Source organism: Rhinichthys klamathensis, unplaced genomic scaffold (assembly GCF_029890125.1).
Source record: "Rhinichthys klamathensis goyatoka isolate OS25496 unplaced genomic scaffold, OSU_Roscu_1.1 h1tg000011l_1, whole genome shotgun sequence".
Taxonomy (NCBI): Eukaryota; Metazoa; Chordata; class Actinopteri; order Cypriniformes; family Leuciscidae; genus Rhinichthys; species Rhinichthys klamathensis.
The window spans coordinates 2,753,086-2,765,490 of record NW_026606564.1 but is presented as its reverse complement, the minus strand read 5'-3'; the positions used below and the strand labels follow the sequence as shown (position 1 = coordinate 2,765,490).

Sequence of the window (12,405 nt, the reverse complement as noted above, 5' to 3'; positions counted from 1 at the left end):
CACACTTTTTGGATGCCTATTCCACTCTACAGATAAAGCGTTGTGGAAATTAGGGTTCACGTACCAACCCGAAGTGATGAAATAAAATAAAATTCTGTATCAAAATTTATAGGCAAGACAAGTAGTTTGTTTAGGCATGGTTTGTAGGGAATTACAAACCTGCGCACATATATTCAAACGCACATAACTATAGAATCAATTGTTAATGCGCATGTGAACGCCATCAGCGTTTATCACAGGTTTGCGTTTAAAGTCTGTTTAGAGAGAACGGTGTCGTTTTAGCAGCCCCTAATTTAAGTGAATCGATCAAAACTAACTTTAGCTGGAAAATAACATTATTCAAGAACCGCTATTAAACCAAATCTCTTTTACCTTAAATTATATTAAGTTTATCTCTGTAAAGCTGCTTTGAAACAATCTACAATGTTAAAAGCGCTATATAAATGAGGATTTGTCCCCGCAAAAACTGATTGGTTGACAAAGAACCACTATTTGTCACCAGATTCACACACAACGAGAAGTGCAGGCCTAGTAGACACACTGTTTGGGTCATTTTTTTAAAGAAGTTAATTTTATTCAGTAAGGATGCATTAATTCGATCAAAAAGACTGTAAATATAGAAATTGATAGACACTTCAAATAGAAATCATGGTTTCCGTTAAAATATTAAGCAGCACAACTGTTTCCAACATTGATACTAAGAAACGTTTCTTGAGCATCAAATGATTTCCGAAGGATCATGTGACACTGAAGCTGAGGCTGAAAATTCAGCTTTTAAAGCATTTTAAAATATATTAAAATATATACACTACAAATTTTAGTTTGAGCAATCCATTACATTACACATTTTAGGTAATATAATCATACCACTTTTTGAGTGCATTAGCCTACATTATGTCAGGGTTTCCCAAACCGGGGTTCTGTGAGTTTAATAACAAGTGAATTAAATAAATCATAATTAAAACATTTTTTTAAATTAGTTATTAAAATTAAATCTTTTAAAATTAAAGTTATAAAAATAAAATGTTTGAAAGTATTGTTTCCACCCCAAAAAAAGACAGCAATACAGGGTTAATTGACTCACTAAGCCATAATTCGAATAATAAATGTGTTAGTCAGGAGTTTTTCCCAATATGCAGTTGCTAAAATACTAAACAGGTTGCATGTTAAAAAACATGAAAAAGAATTAGGGAGTGTAATCAGGGATCATGTAATCTGCTTATTAGCAACAGTAATCGGATTACGAGCATTTTAAAATGTAATATAATCTAATTACAAGTATATAAATGTATATCGTACACAAGCAGTTCTCTCATTGGGCTCGTACCTGCATCTGCATTATTTAATCTTTATCGAGTGTTTTCTAGGTTGTTATGGTGGTAGGTACACAGCACAACTGGTTTCTATGATATCTGGGGTTATATTCACAAATTAGAAATATAAATTGTGAACCTGTGAAATTTAGGAGCCGCCTAACTCTTCAAAACTCCTTATTTTAGGACTCTTACATAGTATTTGTTTAAGAGGAGTTCATGGAGCATTTCAAAGCTAAAAGTAAATCCTAAACCAGTGGCTTAGTAATCATCCTGAGAACTCCTAAAGCCTTTAAGTGGGAATATTACCTTTCATGCGGTGTGTAATATAGCGGTCTGTAAACGGTCTCCCTATTGTTAAGAGAGGTCAGATTAGTACCAGCTATTGTGTTCACACAGTTCTAGCACAGAGGGGTTTCAGAAACACAAACAAGAAAACCCAAACATTCAGGAAATTCAACACATTTTTTAATAACACTTTAAAATTTCCCATTTTTATGGAAGTTCCTCATATAGTACTAGAGAACAGATGTATGCTACATGTACACTGCTACATACACCTATACATTATTGTCATTTTATATTTGATGACAAGACATTTAGGTTAAGTCTCCGAGGCAAAAATTAACATTGAGATATCAGTAATATTCATTTCAAATAAATCCCTAGCCTGTGTGGTTTAAATAACAATTGTAAATGTAATATGAATGAAATTGCAACATTTTCTATATCCAAAACAGGCCATTAGGCAATACAGTATTTGGCTGATATATTGCTAAGATGTGTGCTAAAGGATATTAAGCATAATCTAAAGATGCATTCAGCCTCATAGCATCACTGGATTGGCACAGCACTTAGAAGAAAGTCATATTTTCAAAACTATATAAAAAGAACACAACAACCCATTACAAACGACATGTAAAATATCACTAAGGATTAGTGATGGCTATAAATAAATACAAACCAATAGCAGGACATACATACTCTTTATACAGTAAATGGTCCCGAACCCTGGAAGAGTCAACACAAAAAAAATCAAACGATAACTAAAAAACTGATTCTTGCATTGAAAAGGACACCAAAATAACATCAAACACCAACTTCTCAAGACTGGTTTCGCACTTTGACTCAATTTCTAATCAGCGAGGTCTTTATCCGACACCCACCGAAATCAAAACTAGTCCAAAACTAAAAAGCAAGACGATTTAGAGAAGGAAACACGAACAAACAACCAATTTCAGGACATTTCCAGGGACAAACGATGTAATCAATCTAGGGAAAATACATCACCTCTGCGACGACAAGGCCTCCAAAACAATGTGTATTTGCACAGAGGGGAAGTTACAACGCAGACATGCAAAACCCAACAGCTCAGGAATTCAAAGACTTAAAACAAAACTAAAAAAAGAGAGAACAGTGGAATAGCAAAACATTTATAAAATGCTTCATGTATCAAGCTCATGGGTCACAAAAAAAAAAAAAAGAAAAGTGAATGATCAAAGCATTGCCACACATTTAATTCAGTATCAAGAATTTCTCTTTGTGTTCTGCTTGAAGAGCCCATATTTACTCTTGGCATTCCCTTTGGTTTAGTTTCTAAATAACTTCAAACTTATAACACTGCATCTGAAGCATATTCATTTTGGAAATCAAATTTTCAAAAGACAAAAAGAAACTGCTGATCTAAACTGGCAATGTTTGTATAAACAGTCACTCGATATCATTTGTTTCTTGATAAAAGCATCTTGCCAGTAGCTTCTCTCGAAATCTATCCAGCTATGATGTAAGCATCAGTATATTTAATACAGTTACTTCATACTTAAGCCTTTTTTATCTACTGAAAGTGCTGTAAAATGTCCTATGTTTGCTGCTACATCTGGTGTCAATGGTAACCAGTGCAAACTAGGCTACATACTGTAGATGGCACAATATTTACTGAGAAGTAACTAATCCAAGACACTTTGAGCCGCATATGGTTCGATAAGCAGGTGAGGCCAACAATTGACTGTTAATGTTGAGTTAATGTTCTTGACTGACATGCCATTTGAGAACAAGAAAAACGTAACGGAGAAGACGTTGACTTCGGCAAGTTTGTATGAACTATTATAGACTCTCGCCTTATTCTGCCTGGGTTGCTTTGTCTTCATCGTATGTGCGGTCTAATATTGCTTGTGAACAGGATGCTACAGGACTCACTATACAAGAGTAAAGGCAATAAAAGAACGACACCTGATTGGCTTAATAAAAAAATAAAAAAATAAAAAAAGAGTCTGGTAAGGGTCTGTTATTGGCATCTGCGCAAAAAAACTAAATCAATTCTACAAATTCTTCAAAAGACCACAAAAATCTTGATTTTTTTTTTTAAAAATAAATCAAAGCTAACTTGTTGGCACCCTGTATTATTTCAAAAGGCATAGTTCACTCCAAAATGAAAATTCGGTTATCTATTACTTACCTCATTTAGTTCCAAACCGGTGTGACTTTTTTTTCTTCTAAAAGAAGATATTTTAAATAATCTCTCTGTTTTTTGTCCATAGAATGAATTTCAATGAGGCCCAATGTGGTTTGGTTTTGACCCATTTGACTTTCATTGCAAAGACAAAAATTACTCAAACATTACTCAAAAAAGAAAGTCAGTCATACATGTTTGGAATGACATGAGGGTGAGTAAAGGATAACAGATCTTTCATTTTTGGCTGAACTATCCCTTTAAGGCCAAACCATTAAACCATTGGTGAGCAAATTGATTTTAGTTTGTGTAGACTTCTCATTTAATGCGATGCAAAAAAAAAAAAAAAAAGCCATAATATGACCAACATACCTGATCAAACTCAACTTAATCGGATGAAAAAAGTTGTTTTGTGGCAAGGTTCAAGGTCATGTCGAATTCTTAAGACTCGTTTGATTTTTTCTTTTACAATATATAACCCATTGAACACACAGTACCATCCTTTCCTCGCAGCCTCAACCCTGTTATATTGCATCTACCCCGACTAAAGTCTAGATCTGCAAAACAGCCACCACATGGGAGACTAACCCTGACACAGCATTAAACGCATGGCGAAACAGCAATCAGACCTGACTTTAAGAGCCACCGTGGGAAGAACAAGCACTGGTTTACCAAACGGAAGACCGAAACTGCTGATTCACACAATTTTTTTGATCATCAAGTCCGGACGTGTAACTGTGCAGTAATGTGGACGAAACATCACATAACAGGAGGGCGTGTCTTTCTCTACAACTTCATTCAAGTCTTCTATTTTGCACCTTCCACGCCAGCAAATTGAGTAAATGACAACATATGATCGATTGCTTGGATGTTTCACTGCCTTCTCTTTTGATGGTTGGAATACAAGTTTAAATGTGACATTTTGAAACCACTGTACTGCTTAGGTTCACGTCCCTTTCATCAATAACTTAGGCATTGAGTCAGTGATTCAACAACCACTATGTAAGAAGTCAATATGAGCCAAATAATTATTTGACCAATCGGTCAAGTCGGTCTTGTACGATGCGTGTAAAGCAACTGTTCAAGCTGATACCAAACAAAGTGCGTCATAGGTACCAACACCTTATCACTTGTCCAGGCACACAAAGTATCGGCCAAGCAGCACAAACAAATGCAAGAGCGTGTGAACAGGAACCATCCTTAACTGAAAGGAGGACTCACAGAGCTCCGGTTCAAGAGCAGTGATTGGGAGCTGGGAGACGGTCAGAAGTTTTGTGTGTTGTTGAAGGAGTTTGTGATGAAGGGGGCGGTATACGGTGGAGGTGGAGGAGGGCTGGTGGTGCTGAGTTCAGGGAAGGGCTTCAGTCCCATCTGTTTATTGTCCTGGAGCTTCCTCACCACCACACGGCAGAACTCCTCGCTGTGCCGCTCGCACGTGTCCAGAAGCTTCCGCACTTTGGCGGTACGTGTGGCTTGGTTCACGACCAGTTCGTAGTCCTCGCGCATCAGCAGCTCACGAGACAACAGAGCGTCTAAACTCTGATTGAGACACGCCTCCGTCATCTGCCGCACAACCTCCTCCCTTCGAGCAGCGATCCAGCGAGCCGCCGGTCCTTGAAAGTCCAATGCTGTGACAAAATCTGCAAAGACAAGTCAGGAGCAGGACATTAAGATGAGCCTGAATCAAGGGATGTCAAAAGTACTGGTACTCTGCACTAGGGCTGGGCGAGAAGTACAAAATATTCTTTCAATAATCGCCTTTAAAAATGTTGCAATATCTGATATATATCAGGGATTAAAAGTGAAGTGGTTTGTTCTGAGCAAAAAACAGTAAGCTATTTTTCATTTCGGCTCCAGAGGTCTCCTTTCAAAAGGTTACTGGTTAGAACGAAATAACACTTCTGCTTTATTCATTCAGAAAAAGAAGAAATTTAAACAATTTATTAGTCTAGTACAACGCTCCCAACAGGCTACTTAATGGAGCTGCCAACACTGGAAACTCTGATGGCGCTTAAATCAATAAATATTCAGAAACAGGACCAGTTAGGAATATGGTACTATTTAATTAACTTTATTAAACTGTAGATCTAAATAAACAGCTTTATAATGGGAGTGAATGGTACCCGAGAGTTTGAAGCTCAAAAAAAGTGCATCCATCCATCATAAAAGTACTCCATACGGCTCCAGGGGGGTAATAAAGGCCTTCTAAAGCGAAGTGAAAAAATATCCATACTTATAACTTTATAAACTATAATCACTAGCTTCCGGTAAAGGCCATACGCAAGTCAAGTTCCGGCGGAAGAGTGACCTCTGACCCGACGCATGACGTAGGACGTAGGAGCAGCGTAAGTTGACGCCTCTTTCGGTTCAAACAAAAAGGGCTGGGCAACAAATTTAAACTCCTCCGTCATTTCTCTTTAAAAATTCTCATTTCAGACTTGTAATTCGTGACCAGCGTCTTGTTTTCCTCTGTGCCTCCGCGTTCATCAATACATCATGCGTCGGGTCAGAGGTCACTCTTCCACCAGAACTAGACTCGCGTACGACCGTTACCGGAAGCCAGTGATTATAGTTTATAAAGTAATAAATATGGATATTTTTCTTACAAAAACGCATCGCTTCGCTTCAGAAGGCCTTTATTACCCCCCTGGAGTCGAATGGAGTACTTTTATGATGGATGAATTCACTTTTTTTGGGCTTCAAAGTCTCGTGTTACTATTCACTCCCATTATAAAGCTTGGAAGAGCCAGGGTATTTTTTAATATAACCCCGACTGTGCTTGGCTAAAAGAAGAAAGTCATATACACCTAGGATGACTTGAGGGTGAGTAAATTATGGGATAATTAAAAAAATTTGGTGAACTAACCCTTTAACTGACTAACTAACCTTGTCATATCGCCCAGCCCTACTCGGAAACAAGTTGATACACTCTCAGAAAAAAAGGGTACAAGAGCTCTCACTGGTACAGTAGTACCCTTTAAAAAGGTTCTGATATGTACTATTTAGGTACTTTGTACACTTCAGTACCAATACGTACCTTTAAGGTACTAATATGAACTCTTTAGGTAAAAAGGTGTACCATTTGGGGTGGCCGCTTTTGTACATTTTTGTCACAGAGTGCAGCAACCTTAAAAAAGAAACTGCAGATGCCTCAGACCTGTTTAGGGTGTGGCTAACATGTGTAGATACCTTGTGGGTATGTCTGCAGAGTGAGGGGTTGTATGACAAGAGCCAGATCACTTTCACTTTGAGGCGCATGTGGTTTAAAAGGTATGTTGAGGTCGGACACGGCCTGTGCCGTCGGGTTTTCAGCACTGAGGTTGTTTCGAGAGCAGTGGTCCATAAGAGGTTTTGGAGGATCAAGTGGAAGGGACATTAAAGATGACTGCGGACCAGCCTGAGCACCTGACACACCTGATGATGATATAATACAGCTACAATAAACAAACCAATAAAAAAAATACAAAAAGCAGAATATAAAGAGCATCAACCCCAATGTTTTGTCACCATTTACTCGTTAGGGGTTTTCACACTGTGCTTAACCCTGGGTTATTGTCATTCTAAACACCACTTGTAATTAAGAAGCAGGGTTAGCACTTTTACCCGGGGTTATAGCACCACTTTTGCGTTGTTTGAATGTTGAGGCTAGATGCTTAGCAACCAATAGCCAATCGCGTGCTTCATATTCATGTGCTAGTACGTGTCACAAGAAAACAGCCTCAGTCACAGAAATACCCCGCATTGTCGTTTCTTTCAGCGTGGACAACTTAAAAAAAATAAAAAAAAACCTTGAATTGAAGTGAAGAATAGACAATTTAATTCTTCATTCTTAACTTTATAGTCCGAAAAGTCTATTCAGGAGAAAATTAATGATATATAATATGAGGATGTGCAACACTATGTAAACAGGTCGCATTGCTGAATTTTTCCAATCAATGACACTGACAAAGGAAACAGGCAAATAATAATGTTAACCAAGGATTTAGGAATGTAGGGAAATGAGAGCTTTTAGGGGATTAGTTCACCCAAAAATTTTAATTCTGTCATTAATTACGCACCCTCATGTCGTTTCAAACCCATAAGACTTTCGTTCATCTTCAGAACACAAATGAAGATCTTTTTAATGAAATCTGAGAGCTTTCTGTCTCTCCACTGACAACTATGCAACTGCCACTTTGACGCTTCAAATCCTTTATAAAGAAGTATGGTAAATACTAGGGGTGTAACGATACACAAAATTGACGGTTCGGTTTTCCCACGGTTTTGACGTCTCGGTTCGGTTCGGTTTAGAAAGCTAAAATTGCTTTTTTTTTTTTTTTTTTAAAACAGTGGTTTAACGAAAAAATTATCTTTGTCTTTAAATTAATTCAATTACAATTAAACGTTTCACAAGGATTAAAAAAAAATCTGCTAATTACTATAACATTAAAGCAGGGGTCTCAAACTCAACTTAACTGGGGGCCGCTGGAGGTAGAGTCTGGGTCAGGCTGGGCCGCATCAAGTATTCCACAAAAAATAGTATTCAAGTATTCCAAAAAAGGAGCACAACTGATCCAATCTTCTCAATATTTATTATTAACGTTTCTTCTGAACTGTTCCTCTGAATTTGAACATTCCTTTCTGTACATGATTGGTTCTTCATGAGCTGTCCTTCTGACAGTTGAAGTTCATTTTACAAACTTTCTTTGTCTATAACACATATTTGTGATATTTATATTTGCTTATGTCCTTTTTATTTTCTTTATACAACACATTAATGATATTGAATGTTTTTTTGGAAGGCACATTTCCTTTTATTATACTTAGAAAAACAATTATTGCTTTTGAAATACAAATATTTGCAGTCATGTCTGCCCGTCTTATTGAATTCTTTCTACACATGTATAGTGTCTCAAATTACTGACTGCACAAATCAAAGCAAACCTTCTTATCAACCCGTTGGACACATATAACAAGCTCAAAATGATTATTCTCACATTGTTTTAGAGCAGGGTCTCTCTCCAACACGTCGCTCGCGAGCTTGGCCTGATTGGTGGCAGCTCGCCAAGCTCGTTCACATATCGCGCTCACATATTTTGCGCGCTCAAGTTCGTTATTTCAAATGTAGGCGCGCGGCAAGCGCGCTCAAAATTGAAGCGACGCGCTCATTTTTTCCAGACGCAGTATGTTTGTACTTCGCGGTTGTCTATGACAACTATTGACAACAAACCCACCGTAAACTGTCACGAGACTATCTATGGTAGCCCATAAGGGATAATTTTTTTTTTTTTTAAACGCGGCACACGCAACGACGGGCCGCACTAACATTAAACTTTAATGTCAAGTAGGGGGCCACAAAATATCGCGGGCCGCGAGTTTGAGACCCCTGCATTAAAGGTTGTAGCCTAGAGTTTTAACCTAAATTCAGATGCTATTTATTTTTTAGATATAATAATCAACACACTGTATGAAAACATGTAAACTGAACATAAGGCAGTTTTTGCATTAACTTGTGTTTTTACTCTAATTTGTTATTGAAATATAATACTTTACACAGTTGTCATTTTCATGAAAGATATTTTAAACATACATTAAATAATCAAGATATCATTAACAGGTTAAGTAAAATATAATATATAGGCTAACATGGTGCATTTATTTAGTGCAAGAGTTCATTTATAGGAACCAAAGTTGTGGACACTGAATCACTTGCCTGTTGAGGTAAATATAATGCTAGTGACAAGCTATGCTGTTTTATTGACGTCTTTCCGCTGCTGAAACACTGATTGAGCGATTACACGAGTTATGATGCCTTTCAGTAAGTATACTGCATCTTTCAACATACCTTCAGGCAGTGGCGGTTCTACATTGAATTACACCCTGGGCGAGTCCCCCTTCGAGCCGAATTCGGTCCGATTTTCCAATGGCTGTCGTTGCTATACAACCATGCCCTGCGCTCTACACAACGACAAAGAAGTTTTAGTAGCTAATGGATTTCCACCACAGAAAAACGCTTGCTGTAGCTCTGCTAAAAGATTTATTTACGGAGAAGAGAAAAACACCCACGTGTTTGGGTGCACCCCCATTCTGAAATGTTTAAAAATGTTCATCTCGCTGCTCCTGGAAAAAATGAGCGCGTCACTTCAATTATGAGCGCGCTTCACGTGCACCTACATTTGAAATAACGACCTCGAGCGCGCAAAAGACGCGATATGTGAACGGCCCCTTGGTGAGTTACCTCCAACCAGGAGACTCCCTTGACATCGCTTCTGTGCACGGCACCTTCTCAGCAAGCAGGGGCGCCATTGCCAATAATTGAATTGAAATTATAGAAAATAGAAAACCTTCGCGGCGCAGAGGATTTTTTTTAACTGCTCGTGCCGCCCCCCATGTGACATGAAAAAATGCCGCCCCGGGCAACTGCCCGGTTCGCCCGTGCCTAAAACCGCTACTGCCTTCAGGTGTCCATTCTGTAACTGAGGAAGAGATGATCGCGTTTACCCGCGCGCCGCGCTGCCGCTTGAAATGAGGAGCTTAGTAGCCCTACAGCAATCTGTCACGCCACATCAAAGAGCGCCAAAACGCCATTTATTGTTTGAATTTCGTGATCAAATAGACAGAATTTGAAAGATTACACCTTGCTTATTATCGAAAGTAACAAAACACGGAGCTTGTTATTTGGTGTTAATGGTGGTTAGGCTACAAAACTGAATTCGTTGTGTAATCCGGGCTGGGCTGGGCGGGGCCGGGATTAGCAGGGGGCGGGGCGGGGCGGGGCGTGTTCGGTTTGCAATGAGAGTATCGCGATTCGAATCGTGTGTTCTGTATCGCAGTTTTTCGGTTCGGTTCGAATATCGTTACACCCCTAGTAAATACTAATCCATATGCATCCAAGTATACTATGTATCCATGTATACTAATCAATAAGTATCCATATCCGTATCGTAAAACTAATCCATATGAATTGATGGGTCAATTCAATCTGTTCATCATATAAAGTGATTGAGTCTCTTCAGACAGTAATTAGTGACAGAATTTTCCTTTTTGGGTGATCTATCCTTTTAAGAATAATCAGGAACAATTGTTAACCCAGGTTAAGTATATGAGCAATATGAAACGTGAAGCAAGATAACCCAGGATTCCATTTACCCGGAGTTTAAAATGATCCAGGGTTAACCATTTCAAGTGTGAAAAGCCCTATTGTGACTTTTTTATTCAACAATTCCAGCAATTTTGTATTCCATGGAAGAAATTAAGTCATCCAAGTGGGGAACAGCATGAAGGTGAGTAAATGATGGCAGACTATCACTTCTATCACTATCCCTTTTAGAAGAAATAAGTCCTGCCTTGAGAGGGATTTGATATGGTAAGAAAGCCCGGATGGGAGAATTCTGCTTCCTGGGAAGAGCAAGAGCCTGATCCAGATGTGGAACTGTTGTCCTGTCATTTAACATGAAGAAGAAAATTAAGACACTCTTTAGACTGTTCTCATCTCTGGTTAAATTCTGAATCAACAACAACATAGGATATATATATATACACATACACACAGACAGAACAAAATTATACACGCAACACTTTTCTTTTTGCCCCCATTTTTCATGAGCTGAACTCAAAGATCTAAGACTTTTTATATGTACATAAAATCCCTATTTCTCTCAAATATTGTTCACAAATCTGTCTAAATCTGTGTTAGTGAGCACTTCTCCTTTGCCGAGTTAATCCATCCACCTCAGGTGTGGCATATCAAGATGCTGATTAGACAGCATGACTATTGCACAGGTGTGCCTTAGGCTGGCCACAATAAAAGGCTGCACTAAAATGTGCAGTTTTATCACACAGCACAATGCCACAGATGTCGCAAGTTTTGAGGGAGCGTGCAGTTGGCATGCTGACTGCAGGAATGTCCACCAGAGCTGTTGCCCGTGAATTGAATGTTCATTTCTCTACCATAAGCCGTCTCCAAAGGCGTTTCAGAGAATTTAGCAGTACATCCAACCGGCCTCACAACCGCAGACCACGTGTAACCACACCAGCCCAGGACCTCCACATCCAGCATCTTCACCTCCAAGATCGTCTGAGACCAGCCACCCGGACAGCTGCTGCAACAATCGGTTTGCATAACCAAAGAATTTCTGCACAAACTGTCAGAAACCGTCTCAGGGAAGCTCATCTGCATGCTCATCGTCCTCATCGGGTTCTCGACCTGACTGCAGTTCGTCATCGTAACCGACTTGAGTGGGCAAATGCTCACATTCGATGGCGTCTGGCACTTTGGAGAGGTGTTCTCTTCTCAGATGAAGCCCGGTTTTCACTGTACAGGGCAGATGGCAGACAGCGTGTATGTATGTATGTAATGGACAACGAACACAGGTGCATTTTATTGATGGCATTTTGAATGCAGAGAGATACCGTGACAAGATCCTGAGGCCCATTGTTGTGCCATTCATCCACGACCATCACCTTATGTTGCAGCATGATAATGCACGGCCCCATGTTGCAAGGATTTGTACACAATTCCTGGAAGCTGAAAACATCCCAGTTCTTGCATGGCCAGCATATTCACCGGACATGTCACCCATTTAGTCACGTTTGGGATGCTCTGGATCGGCGTATACGACAGCGTGTTCCAGGTCCTGCCAATATCCAGCAACTTCGCACAGC

At 39.1% G+C, this 12,405-nt stretch overlaps 1 protein-coding gene across 1 annotated transcript in view; it reads right to left on the bottom strand.

Annotated features, from left to right (window-relative positions):
• Positions 1-4,895: 4,895 nt before the first annotated feature.
• Positions 4,896-12,405, bottom strand: part of ripk2 (receptor-interacting serine-threonine kinase 2) — a 30,299-nt gene continuing 22,789 nt past the window's right edge. Inside the window, exons 9-11 of the mRNA XM_056263998.1 lie at positions 11,088-11,181; positions 6,952-7,176; positions 4,896-5,402 (exon numbers count right to left, since the gene is read on the bottom strand). Of these exons, the coding sequence (XP_056119973.1) occupies positions 5,026-5,402; positions 6,952-7,176; positions 11,088-11,181 (696 nt within the window). The 3' untranslated portion in view covers positions 4,896-5,025. The remainder of the gene's footprint in view (positions 5,403-6,951; positions 7,177-11,087; positions 11,182-12,405) is intronic.